The sequence below is a fragment of the Anabas testudineus genome, chromosome 18 (genome assembly GCF_900324465.2).
Source record: "Anabas testudineus chromosome 18, fAnaTes1.2, whole genome shotgun sequence".
In the NCBI taxonomy this organism is placed as follows: domain Eukaryota; kingdom Metazoa; phylum Chordata; class Actinopteri; order Anabantiformes; family Anabantidae; genus Anabas; species Anabas testudineus.
The window spans coordinates 28955231-28976656 of NC_046627.1; the positions used below are offsets into that span (position 1 = coordinate 28955231).

Consider the following 21426-nt stretch of genomic DNA (forward strand, 5'->3'; position numbering starts at 1 on the left):
TCTCCAGAGGAACACTATTTGCATTAAAACAAATGCTAAAAAAAAGCATTTTTCCCATCAAACAGAACAAAAAAGAAACTGCTCACTTTGTGGAGTCCCTCCGGGAACATAAACCAGTAAAAGAAAGAGAGACAGTCAGTGTAAAAATAAGACGAAATGTACCCCTTTCTCTTTTTTCAGTGTTTTGCAGGAGTTTGGAGTGGGTTTGTGCATGCTGTAGCATTCTGTTTGCCCAATCTGTCACCCTGCACACTTTATTCACTTCCCGGAGGAACAGGGAAATAGAGAAAAGGGGACATACAGAGAACAGACATTTCCTCCATGGCTTGATCAACTAAAATAATGATTTATAAAGGGTGATTTATTATTTTTATGACCTTTTGGCCATATTTCCATTTGGTCTGATTTCAAAAATAAAGCCAGTCATCTAAAATACGTAATCTGTTTCACCGTAAAGCCCCTTTTTGACTGGTGTACATATTTAAACACTTGGCTTTAAGCTAAGTGTTTGAATCATAAGGGTTATATGATATACAGCCCATATTCTGCATGTGCATCAGGAATTCTGTTACGAACAGGGGTGTTTGGACCTAATTATATGCCAGTCACAAAAAGGTTAAACGAAACAGATTTTAGTAGCAATAGGCCGACAAGAAGCGTGGCAGAGTAAAAACAAAAACAGAAATGCAAAAGCCAGAACGTTACTGGGTGCAGGCTCAAAACTCACAACACCAAAAGTAAAGTCCATAGTCCAAAGGGACAAACAAGACTGACGAAACAAACTGGCTGCAAGACTGATCAACTGGCAAAAATGAACAAATTGGAAACATGGTGCTGACTGAGGGGAGCTTATAAAGGGAGGATGGTGCACAGGTGAAAAAGATTCGGTAACTGAGAGTAAACAGAGGGAGTAAACAGGTGGAGCTGACCATGGTGACTGTGAGAGGGAGACAGACAGAGAGGACAGGGACAGAAAAATAAACTAAGAGGGGCAAGGCCAGGCAGGAATCATAACAAATGCTCCCTCAGCTAAACTGTGGCGTATGGTTTGGCAGTTCTCAAAAGCCTACAAAACGTCATGGTTTTGGTTAGGTTTGGGGACAAAAACAACTTGGACAGGTTAGTTGAGGATCATAGTTAAAATAAGTCATTCTTTATTGGTTGGTTTCAATGGTATAAATCTGATCAAAGGTTTAAAAAGGGGAACAAACAGCTCAGCCCTCGTCAACGTCCAGCGTTTAGCCAACCATCCATCCTATGCAGCCTCCTGCCTACAGGGACTTTGTCACTACGACACATCACTGGAACTTCTCTTTTGCTACTGTTTGCTACTGCTTCTCACTGTTTTTCACCCAATAGGTTTTTCACCCATGGAGGATTCGATTCGATTCGTCAGCTGTCTTCTAAGTGATGTCATTGTGTTTTCAGATCTCAGTAATTACAACTGAAATATTATCCATAGAAAGTTTAGACAACACAGAGCTACTGTAGAGCTATAAATCAGAACATGGATGATTTAACAGCAAAGTCATAAATTAAGATAGAAGAAGATGGAGGGAGCTAAAATACAGCTCTTACAAAATATGTCTGCATGACCTTTTGACCTTGACCCTATGCTCCCTGATCTATCACCTTAACACTGTCACTGTCAGCTTTTTCCTGCACAGGTAGTGTTCGAAGCTAAATATGAAACCACAGGGTCAATTTATTGCAGGTTAATGCAGAACCACCCTGGAGCACTGAAGTGAACCAGACTACTGTAAAGAGTTTCACTTCAAACACTCAGATCATCATATCACTACTGGGAATACTGGTGGGATGGATAGCGGATAAAGGAGTGAGGCAGGAGGCACCCAAAAGCCAAAACCCCACTCAGGAATCAGGAGGTGGCTGGTGATGTGGACCTCTCTTCCTCTTTTTGTGTGTGTGTGTGTGTGTGTGCGTGTGTGTGTGAATAGATCTCTGCAATGCACCACTGACCCCAATCCCAAGTCCACCTCCTGGTCATAAAGCTGAGTTAAAAGGAGGCCACTGGCTTGTAGGCGAGATGGTGTGTGTGTGTGTGTGTGTGTGTGTGTGTGTGTGTGTGTGTGGGAGTGCAAATGCAAAACAGTGAGTAAAAAGTAGCTTACCTTTGGATATCTAAGAGCAGTTTTAAAGGGAACAAAGTGGTTCCATCTTTGCCTTTCACTACTGGCAAATGTAGGCCAAGTAATACAGGTCATTTGTAACTTGTGATAGCTAGGGTGCAGTAGTTTACCACTATCTAGGGATGACACTAACTAAAACCAGTCTCCGGTCAAATCGCTACTGCGACATTATGTGTGTGATGTAGTTCAATATTTAGTTCAATAGCTGATTAATTCTAAAGCTGTAAGAGAAAACTAACTTGTGTTCCTCCTAAACTAGTGCATTTGGTGCTTCTGGTACACCACACTGTACCGATAATGAGACTGAGAAACTAAAGCTGATGTTCAGGATTACTGGTCACCAGAGAAGCGCAACACGAGGCAAATCTCTGTCTTCACAGTGTTGCTCCTACTGTCTTAAACAGAGAATTAAGAGCAGAATAAATCACTAGTCTGACCTACATCTACTTTGAAACTCCTCAATAAAAAACATGGCACAGTGTGTTTAAATCTGGTTAATTGGTTCATTCACTGGGGAGCAGGAGGCTCAGGTGACAGACAGAGAGGAGAGGAAAAGCAAGGGGACAGAGGAGGAAAGAAGAGGAGAGGATATGAGGAGGAAGATAAGAGGAAAAGCAGAGATTAAATAAGATGTGAAAAAACAGGAGGGGACAGGAGCAAAGAGAAGAGAGAAGAAATGAGAAGATTACATGAAATCCTGCACATTCATAGCAATGTTTTCACGAAATGAAAGAGAAAGAAGTGGAGGCATGAATAAATGATGTGATATAGAAGGAAAAGGGATCAAAGAAGAGGAGAGGAGAGGACAGGAACAGTGGAAAGAAAATACAAGCGAAAAAAGGGAGAAAGGAAAGAAAAGATGAGAAAAGGAAGAGAAAGAGGGAAATAAAGACAGGAAAAGAACTGGAGGTACATGTACGAGGAAGGAAATAAAGTAAAAGCAGAGGAAAAGAAAGAAAGAAGAACAGGATGGAAGCGTAAGACCAGCACACAGTGGTATGTGTAACACTGGACAGCCACAGACAGCGATCCAGTTTCCACCTACGATCAATCACAGCACAAGAACATACACACACTCAGGAGAAAGTGAACTGATGAATAATTCAGCGGAGCTCATCGATCGCCGTGCCGCTCGCCTTCTCCCCACGCAGCAGTAATCTGAGCGCTGGTTTAAAGCACCCAGTTAGCTCTGGAGGCATCTGCTCACATTGTCATGAACCATTTGAATATCACAAAGAACAACATGTCCTGTTTCCTGACAACAGTCCCTATATATAGCCCCAACATATGTTCCTCACATTAAAACTGTTGGGTTATTAGAGGGAGTTCCGTCATAAACTCTGGACCTGTATGAACCACGATGCAAAACGCAGCCGACTGGAAAGACAGATCTGATGTCGGGTGCCTTTTGACAGTCTGAATACACATTTCATTTATGGACTGTTTTGAAGTTGCCTAAACTAGTGTTTCCAGTTGGTACTGTTTTGATACTGCAGAGTGACGCATCAGTAATCAGCCACGTTTATGTCAAAACTCCAGCGTCACGCTTAGTGATGATGTCTACTTATACATAACATAACATGTAATACCAGCTGCTGAGCAACTAATCACTCACATATTAGTGGCTCTCAGTCAAGTGCCTATGTTTGCGAGCTCAGTCGCTCAACAAGACAATAAGTTAACACAAGTTCTTGTTTTGTGTCCTTACAGGGGCAGTTTAGAAATGTTTTAATAGGGTGGTCACACCTGAGCACACACACGATAGGAAGAAAAAAAGGTTTTATACTTAAATTCAGGACTCTGCTTTTAGAAGATAATAATATTAATTAGTGTTATTAATGAAACACAACACAATTATATATTCTCTCATGAATTAGCAACAATAAATAAAATATGTTACATAGTTATAAACACAGTGATAGGAAATGACGAGGACGAGGGTTATTGGTAATTACATAATTAACTAGTAGCTGTTCCACTACTAATCAAATTGCAACCAGTTAGTGTGACATCAGTTTGAAATGATAGGGTAAAGAAATTCTGATAATGCATTGATGAGAATTGGAAAAACTAAAATTGCATGAACATGAGCTGACTGTGACCTTGACCTTTGACTTTTGGCCACCAAAATCTAATTTCATCGATTAGATCGTTCAGAAGCATCGAGTGACAATGACAATAAAGCTTTATCTTATCTTTTAATGTGGATTGATGAAGCATCTGCGGTGACAAGGACACTGTAATAATAATAGAGAGGGAACTGAGCCCAAACATGGAGTTTCTCTAGAATCTAACTCTCAACCATGGTCAAGCTCTGTCTAATCAAAGACAGTTTTTGGCTACAAAGACAGAACCAGTTTTTGTCACCTCTAACGATGAGGCAAGGAGTTTGGAATTCCACCATGATGTCAGAGAGGATCAGCTGTTCCTTCATTGTTTCACACTGAGAGTCACAGGAGAATCTGACAGGGGCCCACTGTACCTTCCACTGGCAGTTGGATGGTATGATGGAAATGATTTCTGCCGATGCCTCAAATCCCAGAGAGAGGCTTCTGTGGTATTGCAGCTTTTTTTTCCATATTGCACAGACTCAGAAGTTGAAAGACAGTAAGAGGCTTTAGTATCTGCTAGAGCAAACGCTTACTTTCAGTCCTCAGTTTGATGGCAGCTGGATGTGCAGTGTGAGAGTAAGAGTAGATTTCACTTGATGTTTTTTAAAGGGAACTTTGTTAGTTATTTATACTGGTGTCAAACGAAGAGCCTCGTCTGTGTATACATGAGGCTGTATTGCTGCATCGTGAATTCTGTATGAAGATTTGAACCATTTCTAGGTCATTCCTCGGGAAGACATTTAATGAGACACTGACTTCTTTCACTGTAAAGCATTAAGTGTTTTAGCGGAGCATCTTAAGCTGAATGGGCACAGGAAAGCATTTTGTTGACATGTTAGAATAAAAGAGTGCAATCCAGGAATTTTTGATTTCATAATGGACAATTTCTCACACATTGCTTATAGCTTAGTGTAGCAGCTGTCACAAGAAGAAGTGACTGTTTCCTGCACCAAATTCCATCACAAAGCCACACCCACATGATAATAATATTAAAATAACTAACCATGAATTTGCTTTTGTCTGTATGAGCTTCAAGCCCTTTCCTGCTTTCCATTACATCAACAATTTCCTCGTGGGCTCGTTTGACTACGCTGCTGCAGTTACTGTAATTCATCAACATGCTGCGGTTCCCTGAACACTGCTGTATCGTAGAGCTCCCTGCGAATTGCATGCATGATCTTGATGGTTGCTATCACACCTAAATGTCACACACTCTGTTTGAATGCAATCAGTGTGCAGTAAGACAGCCTTCCTCATTCATCACTATTTCATTCTTCATGTTCTGCTTTTGGTTGAGCTAAGCAAACCATTTCCATGGTTCCATTGGTGTAACCCCCAATAAGTTAGTGTTAGTCTCCCAAGATGGTGGCAACGCAGCTAATGTCACGTAGGATGCACAACATGTCATTCCTTTCTTCATCAAAGAAGCAGGCTGCAGGGAAATGTCACAAACCCACGCCACATTGCAGGCTTAATTACTACTGTGTGTATGTGTGTGTGCGTGTGGGTGTGTGTGTGTAGCAGCAATGCACAAGCTTAGCACCAGTGAGGTCAGCCAGTATTTATCCCAGTAAGAAGAGCTGCGGTGTCAGCCTGACTCCAGTCTGGATCTGCCCACCGCTTGTCTCCACTGTTATTTCATTCAGCAGCAAGAGCACAGCAACCACTGCTAGAGAGCAATTCCTAGTAAGTAACGCAACCTGTTGTTCCAGAAAATGGGCAAACCCTTAGAAAAGGCCTGTGACACTAATACATACTGTACATATTAATCATCATCATCATTAAGGACTGACATGATTCTGTTGTACTGATGCCAACTGAGTTTCACACTAATTTCACATTTCGGATTTCTTTTGTGTCGTATCATTGAAAATATATTTGACATCAAGTAATTAAGATTACAACATTAAAAGATTAAGATGCAACAGATGAATAAATAAATCTTCAGCAGCAGTCGCTTTTCTCAGCAGGAAGTCTTACATATGGTCTTCATTTTGTACAATAATATACATTTAGCCTTTAGATATCCCAGCAATGGCCTGGACTTGATGCAAACACTTTTACAAGCATATTCTTGCTATTTGCGCCAATATGTTCATTTTCCATTCTTACTCTTGTGCATTTCCTCTACAAACACTTCATCAAGCTTAAATCACACATGTGACAGCACCAACACTTCTTGACACACACACACACACACACACACTCACCCTTGATGCAGATGCCTTTCAGCACAATACACTCACACACTGCTGCACCTTATGGGTTGTGACACACTATTTAACTGTGCAGATGCAAAAGGAGTCAGCCTGGAGGTTGTGCAACAGTGTCCCAACTGCCAAAAGATAATCACATACAGTGTGTGTGATTGGGGGTGGGTGTATCTCGGTTCATCGTTGGCGTTAAAGTTTTATGTCTTGGTTGACATTTTGAAACACACTGAGTAGAAGCAATGTGGAGCGTGGTGGAGATTTGCAATGAGCTTGAAGTTGTGAAGATATGAAGATGACTTGAAGGATTCTATTTTTGTCCCTATATCATCCTCCACGTTTGTTTACTATAGTGTAATAAAACAAATAAGCGAGGGCCACCACCAGTAACTCTTGCCCCCTAGTGGCTTGGAGTGCTACTACCCAAATAGCTTTTATCAAAAATAGCAATACTGGCGAAAATATAAAAGTTGAAATTATTTTTCTTTCCAAACATACCAAGATGGATATGACTCTAGTCATACTCAGACAGTGCTCAGGAGGCACGTTCACTAACGAATTAACTAAAGCAAAGGGTCTTAATGATGTCAATACAGGGCGAGTTTGCATCTCAGTTTTCAGGCTGTGCAGAACTGTGCAGCACAGCTTTATGTGGAAATACTCACAAGAACCAAGAGTCATTTGTGCTGGTCCTGCTGGCATGTCAGAGCAGAATTAATGATGGAGTATTAACTCACTGCTTCAGAGCTGGACAGGTGGTTTATAAGGGTGCTGAAGTCCAGAGTTTGACTGCCCGTGATGGCTAAGCTGAAATCTGGGTTTCATAAAGGCGTGAAGCTGAAAGGAAAATCCTAGCTGACTCTCCTTAAAGGAACCAGGCGAGAGGATTCACGCCGGTGACTGAAAATGTGCACAAATAGCTTGTGAGCAGTATTGATCGCACCATACTGTATGTGACCTGTGGCCGTACCCTGAGCGGGAATTAACGGGCTCTTCTCTGATTATCCACCTTGTTAGTAACTGGTAATTATTCACTGTGGTGGAAGGGGCTCAGTGTTGTCAATGTGTCTGCCCCAAGGACACGCCTAGGAACTAAACACAAGGCCTATGTAAAGTAACTTAACTTCTTTCTGCCTTTGCACAGATTATGTTCAACAAAAGATAAAATGTAATCATATTTTCTGGAATTAAAAGAATGCTGACTAAAATAAATCAGCGGCAGACTTTCTGTGAGGGTGTGTTCATCATGCTGAGCCTGTTCTGTGGTTTGAACATGTAAACAATGTCAAACCCAGGTGGCACGAACACACTATGAGAGCTATAAATACCGATGTCAGCCTCTTCTCAAAGAGAGACGTGTTTTTATTTATTTATTTAATTTACTTCTTTTTCTTTTTTAGGACAATATAATCTGAGTTGAAGACTTTATTTTATCCAGGAATCCAATGGGGTCATGCAAGATTCAGCTAAGACACCCGGATAAATACCACTGTGCTGTCAGACCTGCTGTAATCTACCTTATTTACTTAATAATGTTATATGTGTTTTTCAGACTCTCTCTGTAGAGAACAATGCCCACAGCTTTTCAAAATTAAACTCTAGCTTAAGCCAACCACACTGAAATCCAGCTGGAGGCCTGTCTGCCCACACACACCTGACAGTGTTTATTCGGAGCTGAGCATCATGTGGAGACCAGCAGTTGTCACAATCACACACACACACACACGCACACACACGCACACACACGCAGGTAGAGATCTGAGATTCTTCAGAGAACTTTTTTTTTCTCATCACACATCCAGCCAACATTCTCGAAAAGTTCAGACATGACAAATAACGGAGACAAAGCCCCAAACAAACAGTTTCCCCTATCTGTCTGTTTGCCTGTCACGCTTTACAGCAGCGTGCTAATGAATTTCCACCAGCCTCGACTTCCAGACAAACTGCAGCACTCTCATTAGCAGCCCCTGCAGCCCTGCAGACTCATTAAAGCTGCCGACCATCCATACTCTCTGGAACCCATAGATTTATCATTTGGGCCAGTCCTTGTCTTTAGTAATATTGACCTCAGTGTGCGTGTTTTTGGCTAGACGTCAGAACTCCAGCAATAACATCAGGAAATAAATGAATGTCTGGAAGATTGTTTTGTGCTGATTACTACTCTCTACACAAGAGCCAGTGTTAAAGGGGACAATGGAAAACCCCAGTTATTCTGATTTAGCAACATTCTCACAGTTTTAACAATAGTGGAGCTGCAGAGTTTCTTATTTGTAGCACATCTGTACAAAACTAAATCAGATAAAAACGCTATCTGATTTAGTTGCTCAATAAAAAACATAATTACTATCATGTATTTACACTGTAGTTAGGGCAGTATTACATTGTATTGTTAGGTTATCATATAAACGGAGCAATTCAAGACAGCTGGCTTGATTAAAACATATCTATTTGTTCTTGTGAATTCAATAATAGATAAATGCCACATTTATAACTTTTAAGAATCAATAATGACTATGATCATGTAGTTTAGCACTTAACCTGCCATGTTAATGTTTCCTACTCCAGATTCTGACTTATATTTTTAATATTATTAATATTTCTGACTGTTTCTTGAAGGGAGCTCACTACTTTCTGGCGTTTCGTAACGTCTTCATCTCAGTATTGAGTTACATTCAAAGGGTAAAATGACCACAGTCTATTGTCATCCTCCATCACACAAACATTGTGACTAGTGTTTGACACTTAGTGATGCTTCGAGCATGAACGACATCACGTTTACAACCACACCCTAGGTCCAGATGATGAAGGATCAGGAAGGAACAGGTAGGTCAGCTGAACGTTAGTAAACAGGTATGTGACAGTAAGGCCCCTCGTCTCCCTGCTGTGTTGCTGACTCTTCCTGGGAGACAAAGCCAGCTGTGGCAGCAGCAGCAGCCTGATGGAAGGAGCCACCCCAGCCACTGTGGGCGTCTCTGCGTCCTGTCTAATTAGCCCACATGACATTCATTTATACTGGGACAAATGGGAAACTGTGTCTCAACACCAGACACCCTCAAGCTTAACTGCAGCCTGGCATGATGTCATGAAAGCCTCACTACATATGCAGTATGCACTTTCCACACTGTGCCATACTGGAGTGATGCGAGGGGATATTTGTGTCAGCTGGGACAAAGCAGCCACAGATGCGACCAACACAGCCTCACTAGCAGCTCTAAAGAGCTGGGATTCATCGTCATCAAGACATTTCCAGTTACGAAGGAATCCAAGGGCACCTGCAGTAATAACAGGGCTGTTCTTACCAGTGCTGCTCATGGTGCCAGTCAGGTGTCTCTTCCAGTCGGAGGATGCACAGTAAACAAGCCCCTATCCCCGCTGACAGTGCATGGACGGTGCCAGCAGCCGCACAGCGCAGCAGCCGGCACGATCAATGGAGGTAAAGGTTGAGGAGGGAGCGTGTGTGCCGAGGCCCGCAGAGGTCCGCTGTCAACAGCCGCACCGTGAAAACAACGTCCTGGGGAAGACTGCGGGGCTGCGCCGCCTCTCTGCACAGCAGACGGTGCAGGTTGGGTGTGGGCGCACGGCGGAGAAACGCGACGGGTGTCAAGCTAGAAAGAGCATCGAACAGGGTTTCCGGCGTGGCATTTCAAAATAAAGGTTTACACGCAGGTTTTGATTTCAAACGTTAATAGAGACAGAGACGTCTGGGGTAGACCATCTGAAGACGTTCACCCAATGATGGAGCAGTTTAACATTTTTTTCATCAAGATAGAAGTAGCTAAGGTGAAGGTTTCCATAGATTAATGTCACCATCTGATCAAATTAAATGAGGTCTTACAGTTTGCTGTTTAGACATAATAAGTAAGTCAATAATAATAATAATAAAGTATTATTAGGTGCTGATTAGGAAGACTAAAATGACAAAAGACAAATAATCCTATACATTTCTGTGGATAAAAAATCCTAATACTTGGTCACATTAAATTAGTGCCTACAGTGTGCTCAAATAAATCTAAAAATAAAATGATGCAGGGAACACAACATATCAATTCATTACCTACAGGCCCCAAAATCTCAATTAATCCGTGCTAATTGCATTCAACTGTATTTTACTCTGGGCTGGCTTTGTTTATACTGTTCTTTAGAGGAACTAATTTACAGTCATTCAGATTACCAACATCTAATATCCAGGCAGTGATCATGTAGGTTTTAAGGTCTCTGGTCTCAGATTTGCCCTGTTACCATTGCAGCACATAAAGTGTAAGAACATAGCAGTGTTGGGAATGGTAAATGTTCTGCTCTTATATACACTTTTCTGCCTAACTGGTACTCAAAGCGCTTTACACTGCCTCTCATTCACCCATTCACACACACACTCACACACTGATGGCAGAGCTGCTATGCAGCTGACCTGACTCACCGGGGGCAACTAGGTTCAGTATCTTTCCCAAGGACACTTAACATGTAAGCTGGGAATTGAACTCTACCTCCTGAGAGACAACCACCCATGAAAACTGTTTACCAAAAATAATAGAAATTTAAACAGAATAGAAATAATAATGTTGATTAACTACATAATGTGTTTTGGTGAAATTGTTGTTGTGTTGCCCACACATTAACTGTTCACCAAGGACATGCTTTAACTTTGAAGGCAACAATCCAAAGCTTCCTGTCTTATGTTGGGTAACAGCAGACATCTGGTCTGTGCATCCCTTCAGCATCCAGGAGAGTGCTCCCGAGCAGAGCGTCCTCCGGCTGACTGTGCCGCTTGGATACATGGGAGATGTAGTCTCTAAGAAGGAAAACAACTGTTCAAATCAGCTGCACCCTGCTGATTATGGACTACAAGCTTGTTCAATGGAAACAAAGTGCATTATGAAAGAGTCAGTGATAAAAGTGTATTTGGGTTTTTAAAACACTTTAGGAAACCAGTTTGGATAAAATCTCTATATTTGTTTATACATAGTGTGTTTTTGGTTTGAATTGTTGTACTGGAATCTGCAGGGAAACAGATGGCTAAATGTCATGGGGGTACAAACACAATAAACAAGTAATAACAAAGTGAATATAGAACTAATATTCAACTGTAATTGTAAAACAACTTTCTATTTCTATGTTAAAGGCTCTGGGTAAATACTGAATTTTATAATCATATAAAGATATGTATATAATCTCTCCCCCTGTCTTTTCTTCAGTGCCACTGTCTCTAAGTCGTACAGCATCACTGGTCTCACCACCATCTTGAACACCTTTCTTTTCATTCTCGCTGATACTTTTTTAACACGCCTGACACTTTTCTCCACCCGTTCCATCCCGCTTGCACACACCTCTTCTCCTCTTTTCAACACTCTGTTGCTCTGAGTCATTGATCCTAAGTACTTAAAGTCCTGCACCTTCTTTACCTCTGTTTCCTGTAATCTCACCGTTCCACTATGTTCCCTTCGGTCTTGCTGCGGCTAATCTTCATTCCTCTGCTTTCCAGAGCACACCTCCACCTTCTCGATTTTCCTCCACCTGCTCCCTGCTGTCACCACAGATCACAATGTCATCATACTCTATGGAGAATCCTTTCTAATCTAATTTGTCAGTCTGTCCATCACCAGAGAAAACAAGAAGGGGCTCAGAGCTGATCCTTCATCACCTCCACCCAACTACTCTGTCACACCTACAGCTCACCTCACCACTGTCTTACAGCGCTCATACATGCCCTGCACTACTCTAACATACTTCTCTGCCACTCCAGACTTCCTCATGCAATACCTCAGCTCCTTCCTCTGCACCCTGTCGTACTGTACGCTTTCTCTAGATCTACGAAGACACAGTGCAACTCCCTTTGCCCACCTCTGTACTTCTCCATCAGCATCCCCAGAGCAAATACTGCATCTGTTGTACTCTTTCTATGATTAAACCATATTGCTGCTCACAAATTATTTTCCCATACCAATACTTGTCACTGACTATTCACACCATGGTAGAACAACTTGAACTCTGATGCTAAGATTGCTACCTTTCCACCTTGTCTCCTGGACACACAGTATGCCCACCGTCCTTTTCTGCATGTTGTCAACCATCTTGCTCCTTCCCTGTCATAGTCTCAACAGTCCCTGCTGTCAGTCCTACACTCTTTCCTTTCCTCTTCTCTCTCTGCCTGCAAACATGCCTTCCCCCTCTGCTTCTTCGACCAACAGTAGCCCAGTTTCCACTGAGACCTGTAGGTCAACAGCACCGGTGGTCGTTTTACCCCCAATATGACCGAATGGAAGTTGTGTTGTGTTGATGATTCGCATGTTTTATTTGGCAAATATTTTAAGTTAGATGCCCATCCTGAAACAATCGTCTGCATTTTTTCAGACTTCCATATGGGGGTTCAGCCCCCATATGGTTGCACTGAATTTTATAAAATGAATATTTAGAATTGTGAACTCCACAATAAAAATACGAGAGCACCAGGAGTTACTGTTTCATTTCCATTTATTTATTATTTGTACTTTCAGTCCCATATAAACAAACACACACAAAAAAACAATAAACAAAAACAAAACAATCTAATACATGCAAATCAGAGTCTGGCTCTGTTTTGGTTTATGACCTATGAGCTTTTCCTGCGACAAAATATTAATGACGTCAGTGCTGCGCGACTCAGTGCGGCATGGCTTCCACTTGACAGGCAGAGCTCTCGAGTGAAGTGAAGTTTTATAAACAGTTGATTAACTGTAATTTTGACGACATGGACATAACCGAGACTCACGTCCACACTTTTGGAATAGAGGTTATTCTTACGGAGGACGGTAAAACAACACCATGTTGTGTTCACGGTAAATTTGAAATGTAAACGTTGACTTCATAGCTTAACACGACACTGGGTTAGTAAGGCTTGTCCCTCAGAATTGCATTCATTCTTCCAAGTCGAATAATATTCATGACAATATAACAACAACTAATGTCTTATAATTAATTCGGCACATGTCTACAACACAAGGCACAGCCCATGCAATCAGTAAGATAATTGTTAACAGCGACGTATGTAAGGTAACTTTACTTTGGAGCGTGAGAATAAGATGTGAACTTAATGTTTAAGCCGAATTTTAGCTAAAAATTATATTTCACAAACCTCAAACTTCATTGTGAATTTGAGCATGTAGCTTAGCATAATAAGTCAAACATGTAAAGTTTTTTTTGACGTAGGCTGAACCTCCATTGTCAGAGAAGTATAAAAGGTCATGACTTATAGAATAATAATAATGTCACATGTGTTTTACCAGGTCCTACGTTGCTATTTGAGAAAGTTAGCAAAGCAGGAGAGAAAGGCAGGAGATTCTTTGCCTGCTCGGCCTGCAGAGACAGAAAAGACTGCAACTTTTTCCAGTGGGAAGATGAAAAGGTGAGCTTGATACATTAATATCTGTCACTTTTAACAAGATATCTATCAGTAATCTTTTAAATTATTCTTTGAAGGTCTCAGAGGCCAGGCTGTTGGCTAGAGAAGCAGAGAACCAGTCAAAGAGACCTCCGTTCAGCCATCAGGAGTACTTTACCAGGTAATACTTACTAATACTCAATACTTACACCAATACTCAGCACATGTAGAGAGGAAATCAACTGCAGCCCATCATGGCTGAAGAAGAACCTGTGTATCACAGCCAAGCACAACATTCATCCCACAAGTATTATTTTAAAATAAAAATAAAAAACCTTGATTGGTTAGTTTTGATTTTGAAACATGTAAATCTAATGTGGCACGTCTGTCATGCCACATGACAAAAATCCTAATTCTCATATAGAAAGTGAATATTTTCTTTGATTTGTTTCCCAGGTTCCGAACGTTTTCCTCCCTACCTTTGAATGAGAAGATATTTTGTCAGGATTGTCAGGTTCTTCTCCTGCCAGGAGAGCACGAGGCCCACTCCTCTCACAGATCAACTTCCATCACTCCAGCCCAGCTGACGAGGCCCAGTGTGCTGCTGCGTCCTCTGGACAACAAGAAGAGCAACGCCCAGTACCTGTTCACCGACCGCAGCTCGCACTTTCTGCTCGACACCTTAGCTGCTCTGGGATACAGGAGGGTGCTCTGTGTGGGTACACCCAGGTGAGAGAGATCCTGTCTTAACAGATACTCAGCCTGTCTTAAAGGGTCAGCTCACCAAAATCAGAGAGGTGACCTTAATATATGTTGTCCCCTTCTCTGTAGCCAGTTTCCTGACTGTGGTTATATTGTGGACTATGTGCTAAAGATAGAATTTTCAATGAGAACATTTTAAGGAAAAAGGAACTTTTAAGTAAAGAAAATTCAGAAAGAAAGTTCAGTTCAGTTCTAATGTCCTGTATTAAATGTGAGTAGAGAGATTTTTCATTAGGACAAGTCAACAACATCAAACTTGAGATTTGACAAAATACATAATATTTCTAATTTTATTTTAGAATTTTGTCTTATAGCACAACATTGATTAGTGAAATGTGAAACGTAATGAACAATTTTAAGCTTCCAGTAATAAAAAAATAACATCAAAATTTACAGTAATGATTTTGTGATTTTTGTAACAGACTCCAGGAGCTGATCAAATTGCGAAACCTGGAGCAGAAACATGAACCAATGAAGAGTCTGCTGCTGGACATTGACTTCAGGTTAGTTTGTCATGTTGTCATGTATCATGCTGCATTTACTATAAAGCCGATCTCATTTAATGCTATATACACAATGCATGGATGGAAAAGGGTAGAGTTGTAACTTATCTAAGTCCAAACTCACAATATCAGCTGTCTCATGTGTATTTTAATAGTGGCTCCTTGACTCTCTAGATAATTATAAATCCCAGAAATCAATTTCCCCTTCTTCTAAGAGAATCTATCACTTGCCTTTGTGCACAGACTTTAGGGTTAGAAAGTAACACTGTATTTCTATGTCTGTTAGCAGCAGCTCTATTACGCTGCTTGTGAGCAGTTCATGGACAGAGCAGGATGTGTTTGTGTTTTGGCCGTGGTCAGAGCCCCACCCACTGACCCTGCCTCCCTGAAATGACTTTCTCCAGTGTAGGCTGTCTGGAGTTGAGAGGATCTTTCATTTCACAGTTTGTTTTCCAATTACAAACTGTGCAAACCGTTCCACCCGTACAAAAGAGCACACACATTATCACCAACAAGACATCAGGTAGGTGCTGTCTCTGGAGAGTGACTGCAGCATCACAAAGTAGTGAGGTCACAGAACTCCAGGTGGTTTGGCCACATCTGGTTCTCCTGCGGTTTCAGAAAGCATATAGCAGGGTACAAAGGTTCGGTGAACTGGTGATGAGCCCTGTCGAACACCGGCGTCATGGCTGCAGAGAATTTCTGCAGGACAACCATGGTGTCTGCATTGTAGAAAATCAGCTGGCCCTTGTCATAATTCACCCACACTCCCACTTTTCCAAGCAAACTTTGGCCGACCCCATGACACACCACATGGCGGTCGTTGTGCCAAGCCCACAGGTTCCTGTTCCGGAGCTCCACACACCATGAGTTCCTGTTGCGGCCCAGTTTGGCACCCTTGTCCCGGCCCTTTCTCTGCAGGCTGGCGTACGCTACACCCACAGCCCAGGCAGCGCTGCAGCGTACGTCGACCTCCCAGTAGCTGTGACGGGCTGTAATGGGTGACGAGCCCAGAGCGCAACACACCTTATCAAACTGCAGAGGGTGCTCCGGAGCGGAGCGAGCACTACCTGAGAAGAACATAGCCCGCCCCTCTGAAGCCACCGTGATCTGACTGTGGCAAGTGTGCCTGTCTGTCACCACAGGGGAGGAATCTGAAATGAAACAGAGGATCCTTAGCTTCTTCTTAAGTTATCATGCTGCTGCTCTAAATGCGCTGGTGTAGAAATAATCCCCTGACCCACCTAACAGTAGAGTCTTCCTCTGCAGCTGGGCTTTCAGGCTTTTGGAAATGGAGGATAACATTTTAAGAAGCCTCTCAAATCTCTCTTCATTCAGTCGGATTTCCTTTTCAGAGGCGTCTGGCTTCTTAGGACTGGAGGAGAGATCAGAGATAATGGTGAGTCAGAGAGCTGTGTAGGAAATTGGATGGAAAACTTTTTATCCGGTGGTGTCTTACCTCAGATTCTCAGTTTGACCCTTGAGAAGAGACACAAACACAAACACTGTTTAAACAAGCACTGAAATACTTGAGTTACTGTTGTTATATTGTGGTATTGAGCAACACGTGAATCGGACCTTTCCATCCTCCTCTGGTGCACAGCTGCTGCTCAGTGCTCTCTGGGTGCTGCTGATGCTCTTGCTGACCTGGTCCTGATGTTGCTTCCAATTCCTAAGAACCTGGTCCAGTTTGGTTCTGGTCTTTTTGAGGTCCAGCTCCAGAGAGTCCAGGATGGCCTGCTCGTCCTGCTTCAGGACAGCCCGCATGTTCTCGAAGCTCTCGTGAACCTGCTGCTTCCTCATCTCTGTGCTCCTCTTCAGGAACATGCAACAGATAAGACAGATGGTAAACAGTCACCAAGCGAGTTTCAGTCCTCAGTGAGGGTCTGATGTCTGTGTAGGGACTCTGTGAAGTACTGCTGGTACCTGATCACATACTTACACAGAGATCTGCTTTGCGTTTCTTCAGAGACTGGATGTGGGCCTCAGTCTTTGATTTCTCTGCTTGCAGCTCCTCCAAACATCTGGACAGCTGTTCCTGTCAGAGTTACAGCCAAGTATTGACTAACCACAGATTTTTATCAGCATTGAATATCTCATGGATGTGGATGAAGTTGGAGAAAAACAAAGGAATAATCTAAGGTTTGGGCACTGCTTCAATTATTTAATTTGAATTTGGAAATTGGCTCATTGTGCCCACGAGTCTTCACACCATAACCTGCAGCAATGACATGAAATCCTCATGTTGTGTTCACTGACAGTGGTTTTCAGTGGGGCTCCTGAGCCCAAGCTGTGATTTCCACTACAGAGCCATGTCTGTTTTTCCTGCAGTGCCATCTGAGGGCTCAAACATCAGAGCCATTCAGCACACACTTTTGGTCTGATCACGTACAGAGATTTCTCTGGAGTCTCTGAATCTTTAACGACAGTATGAAATCATTACGCTGTCAGATGGTCTAGCCTGTGCGCCCCACCACACTCGTGTTTACCTGAGAGGGCTGTGCAGCTTTGGCTGTCTTCCTCTGTAGTTTTGGAGATCGTGGGAAAGGCTGAACAACCCTGCCACTGCTGGAGTCCAGCGGAGTTAAGATCAGTCCGTCCTGTGGTACACCGCAGTTGCCTGCAGATGGTGCTGCGAGACCACTCAGCACAGACTCTCCATCACCAACACATGACTCCTTTTCTGCCATTTCTCAGGGCTGAACACAACATGGAGCAAACGTTTAACAGCTACCTGAAATATTTTCTTTATTCTTACATGAAGCATTTTTTGAATTTCGGCACTCTGTTTTCATCATGAACCAGTTCTTCAGGTTTTTGGGAAGTCTATGACAACAAGTCCATGCTAAACTCTTTGCAAAAGTCTGGTCCAGGACATGGTCTAGCTTTCGTTCGCAGATTTCCTAACACATCACAGCCACCTGAATATCTAGCGTTCAAATATATTTGCATAGTTCCTTGTATACTGTAGAATAATATTTACCTCTACATGCTGTAAAAAGTTAAATACAGACCGCACGTTAATCTGTCTACAGGAATAAATACATGTTTGAAGTGATTTTTACCTGAGCTCTGCACGTCTGCCTCTCTCGTCCGTTTCAGTAAAGAATGTGCAAAGAGGGTGTGTTCCTGCGTTACAAGCTGCAGCCTGCAGCTCACGCTCAGACACCTTATCGTAACCGTGATACACACCTCTGGGTTCAGTGTGTGTATTCTACAGGAGATAAGTTTGAACTTGCACTATTAGACAAAGGAACAGAACATATGCCTCTGTTTCAGATATGCTCAGTTCTACAGCCAGGATGAGTTCTGCCACTACAACATGTTCAACCATCACTTCTTTGGTGGAGAGGTAGGAGTTTGATTTTCATGCCGTTGAATTATGTTGAGACAACACTGTATGTTAGCACTTCATAACAAAACTTTGTGTCTTGTCAGTCCTCCAGTGCCATCCTGCAGACCTTCCTCACAGAGTGTGACGGGGAGAAGGTGGTGATGGTGGCCGACCCTCCTTTTGGGGGTCTGGTGAGCCCTCTAGCCAACAGTTTCTCTCAGATCTCACAGACGTGGAGGAAGCTGCAGAGCTCTGGTCAGTGTCACTGCTTAAGTCCTTTCTGTATAAACACAGCAGGTTTACTATGTTAAATCATCTTTGTGACTTTGGTTCCATTAAATGTTCTCTTGAGAGGTGAATAAAAATAAATTGAATTGAAAATATTTTTCAGTTCAGTTCAGCAGAATGAAAGACATTTAAAGTGCAGTACTGTACCTGTGCACACCGTGTAATAAAGTCCATTTCAAAACCAAATGAAAAACAGAAAAGAGAAGTGTAAGATTAAACGGTGTGTTTGTCTGCATTGACCTTCAGTAAGCCACCAACATTAGCTGTTTGGCTAATAATAAAAGCACTTACTTTTTATGAGATCTCATCGTTCATACTCTGCTGAACTTTCAACATTTCAAACTGATAGTCATTGATTTTTGATTTAGAAATCAACAAGAAAGAAGAAATGCTACCTAACAAACATCATGATACCTAGCATTATGTTTGTTGAAGAAAGGTAACATTACCAAAAATCACTGTTAATCTGTTTTTCTGTCTGAAGTCATTTTCATCCACTGCTAAATTTACTTATGTGGAATGGATTGTGTTTCTGGCGTGCATGTTATACACCACAGTAAAGGTCACGTTAAATGTCGCAGCGCTAATTCCAACAGCTGTGTTAAAAATGCTGGGGCCGATTTTTGTGGGCCCTCCAGGCCTCTTACAGAGGGGTCAACTTAACAGTAAATTGCAACGATGTCTGTAAAGAGGGCTCTTGTACACTTGTTGTGGTTTGGCACATTTAAGTCTTCGATGCAACAGACTGATGAGAGGGTCGAGACATTTTCAACTTCCTCTAATAGAATGTATCAAATGTGCCGTGTTTTTACTAACACGTGTTTGTTTTGTGTGCGTAGACAGCGTGGCCGCTGACATGCCCATGATGTGGATCTTCCCGTATTTCTTTGAGCCTCGCATCCTGGAGTGTCTCCCCTCATTCTCCATGCTAGACTACCAGGTATAAATTATTGCTACAGATTGATAAAAAGAGGAATTTAACCAGTACAATGGTTGTAAACCTCGTTCATCACACCTGCCTTAGAGCAGTGACTCATGGCTACCTGCTGCCACATGTAATTTTGTGTGATAAAGTGATAAAGTACAACAACAAGAGGCTGGGCTTTGTTTGGAGACTGCACTATCTCTAGGTTGAGTTCAGTCTCTGTGGACTGTAAACCATAAAGTCAATATTTGCTTTGGTTTCCAATCAGGTGGACTATGACAACCATCCTCTGTATAAACACGGGAAGACCGGCAGGAAGCAGACTCCAGTCAGACTATTTACTAACATCTCTCCCAGGGATGTTGTCCTGCCCGAAGAGGAGGGCTACAGGTACCACTGTATATGTAAACCACTAGTGGGTGTTAATGTTGTGGCTGATTAGTGTAAGCACTACGATTTATTGTTATATGTACTTGTACAGCTAAATCAAGAGATCATGAGTCTTTGCATCTTCCTGTTAGATTTTGCTCAGTGTGTGAGAGATACGTCTGGTCCTTCAACAAGCACTGTGCTAAATGCAACACCTGCCCATCCAAGGTACCATCACTGAATCCTTACACACCATGAATGACATTATTCTAACTCTAACGGAAAATGTACCACTATCTTCTCTGTTTGTCTCCAGGATGGTCGGGAATGGAAGCACTGCTCAACATGCAAGAAATGTGTGAAGCCATGTATGTAAATGTACACATAATCACATAATCAGATACTCTGAAGACAAATATCAGTCATCACATCACTGCTTAAGCTTTTATGTTGTAGTAATTTGTGTATTGATTGACATTTTTTACCATCCAAGCATGGAGACACTGTCAGTCCTGCGGGCGCTGTGCCCTCCCAGACCACCCATGTGGCCACAGTGAAGGAAAAGAAGGCTGCTTCAACTGCGGCAGCCTGCAGCACAAACGCAAATCCTGCCCTCTTAAAGGCAAACACAGGATCAACAGGTGGGACAGAGCTTTTTCTAGCCCTCACTGTGCTGGCATGGTTCAATATTTGCACGACTTAACTTGTTCTTTTGCCATCTGTGTATGTGTCTCTCTGTTGCCCCTCTAGTCATCAGTCCCGTGCCAAGAGTGCAAAGAAAAATGTATCCCATCATCCCCTTCAGAAGCCTAAAGCTAAGAGGAAGTCTGGAGCAGCTCGCAGATCAAAGAAGAGAGCTGTGTGACCTCTGTGTTCATGCAGTATATTGTCATCTGTGCAGTCAGAAGCTACTGAAGAGTGTTTATTGAAACTGTTGTTCCAGTAGAATAAAAAACCGTAAGCAAAGCAGATTTGTCTTTTGGTCTAAATTCTGCATATATCAGCCCTTTTTATGATGATGATGTCTGTTCTCTAAAGACAACAGTTCTTATATTTTTGTCACAAGTTGTTACACAAAACTTTTAGCAACTAAGGTGTTTCAGTTACAGATATTTACTAAACACATTGTACGCCATGCGAATGTTGCCATATTGCAGTGTGCGAGCTAATGATCATTTTATAGAAGTGAGTATTTCACATAGCTAGGGTCAGTCTGTAGCCTGGACGGACAGCTTTTTCTTTAGCCTCCTTGGTTTTTGAGGTGATACATTATATTAGTATCTGTCCAATTGCCTTCAAGATTCTTTAGGACCTGAGCAAAAGTCATGAGCCAAAGACAGCATGTGGCGTTGCTTCATGATGCCACCTGATGGCAGTGTTGGTAAAGACTCTGCTGCCTCAGTGATCTGCCATTCAGAGC

At 42.3% G+C, this 21426-nt stretch overlaps 3 protein-coding genes across 3 annotated transcripts in view; 1 reads left to right on the top strand and 2 right to left on the bottom strand.

Moving 5' to 3' along the window:
- The window catches only part of ablim2 (actin binding LIM protein family, member 2), a 74412-nt gene extending 64357 nt beyond the window's left edge, over positions 1 to 10055 (bottom strand). The window contains exon 1 of the mRNA XM_026352815.2: positions 9771 to 10055. Coding sequence (XP_026208600.1) covers positions 9771 to 9783 — 13 coding nt within the window. The 5' untranslated portion in view covers positions 9784 to 10055. The remainder of the gene's footprint in view (positions 1 to 9770) is intronic.
- Positions 10056 to 13109: 3054 nt separating this feature from the next.
- zcchc4 (zinc finger, CCHC domain containing 4) lies at positions 13110 to 20975 on the top strand. The gene is made up of 13 exons (XM_026353475.1): positions 13110 to 13283; positions 13731 to 13849; positions 13924 to 14006; positions 14282 to 14554; positions 15010 to 15090; positions 18370 to 18442; positions 18529 to 18679; positions 19552 to 19652; positions 19906 to 20027; positions 20159 to 20234; positions 20323 to 20374; positions 20500 to 20647; positions 20757 to 20975. Exons 1-13 carry the CDS (start codon positions 13196 to 13198, stop codon positions 20869 to 20871), a joined length of 1482 nt encoding a protein of 493 aa, XP_026209260.1. The 5' UTR covers positions 13110 to 13195; the 3' UTR covers positions 20872 to 20975.
- Positions 15208 to 18321, bottom strand: si:dkey-219e21.4 (nuclear factor 7, ovary). The gene is made up of 7 exons (XM_026353477.1): positions 18156 to 18321; positions 17580 to 17789; positions 17033 to 17128; positions 16669 to 16905; positions 16550 to 16569; positions 16335 to 16465; positions 15208 to 16244 (listed from the first exon to the last, which is right to left on the bottom strand). The coding sequence occupies exons 2-7, from the start codon at positions 17778 to 17780 to the stop codon at positions 15646 to 15648; spliced, it is 1284 nt and encodes a 427-aa protein (XP_026209262.1). The 5' UTR covers positions 17781 to 17789; positions 18156 to 18321; the 3' UTR covers positions 15208 to 15645.
- Positions 20976 to 21426: the final 451 nt, after the last annotated feature.

What these genes read in the sequence shown, in the direction of transcription:
- si:dkey-219e21.4 (XM_026353477.1), bottom strand. Translation starts at nt 17,780, where the DNA reads ATGGCAGAAAAGGAGTCATGTGTTGGTGATGGAGAGTCTGTGCTGAGT. An exon ending in CACCAGAGGAGGATGGAAAG is followed by an intron (nt 16,570 to 16,668) that starts GTCCGATTCACG and finishes TCTCTTCTCAAG; the next exon opens with GGTCAAACTGAGAATCTGAG. An exon ending in GGTCAAACTGAGAATCTGAG is followed by an intron (nt 16,466 to 16,549) that starts GTAAGACACCAC and finishes TCTCTCCTCCAG; the next exon opens with TCCTAAGAAGCCAGACGCCT.
- zcchc4 (XM_026353475.1), top strand. Translation starts at nt 13,196, where the DNA reads ATGGACATAACCGAGACTCACGTCCACACTTTTGGAATAGAGGTTATT. An exon ending in CATCAGGAGTACTTTACCAG is followed by an intron (nt 14,007 to 14,281) that starts GTAATACTTACT and finishes TTTGTTTCCCAG; the next exon opens with GTTCCGAACGTTTTCCTCCC. An exon ending in GGCAAACACAGGATCAACAG is followed by an intron (nt 20,648 to 20,756) that starts GTGGGACAGAGC and finishes TTGCCCCTCTAG; the next exon opens with TCATCAGTCCCGTGCCAAGA.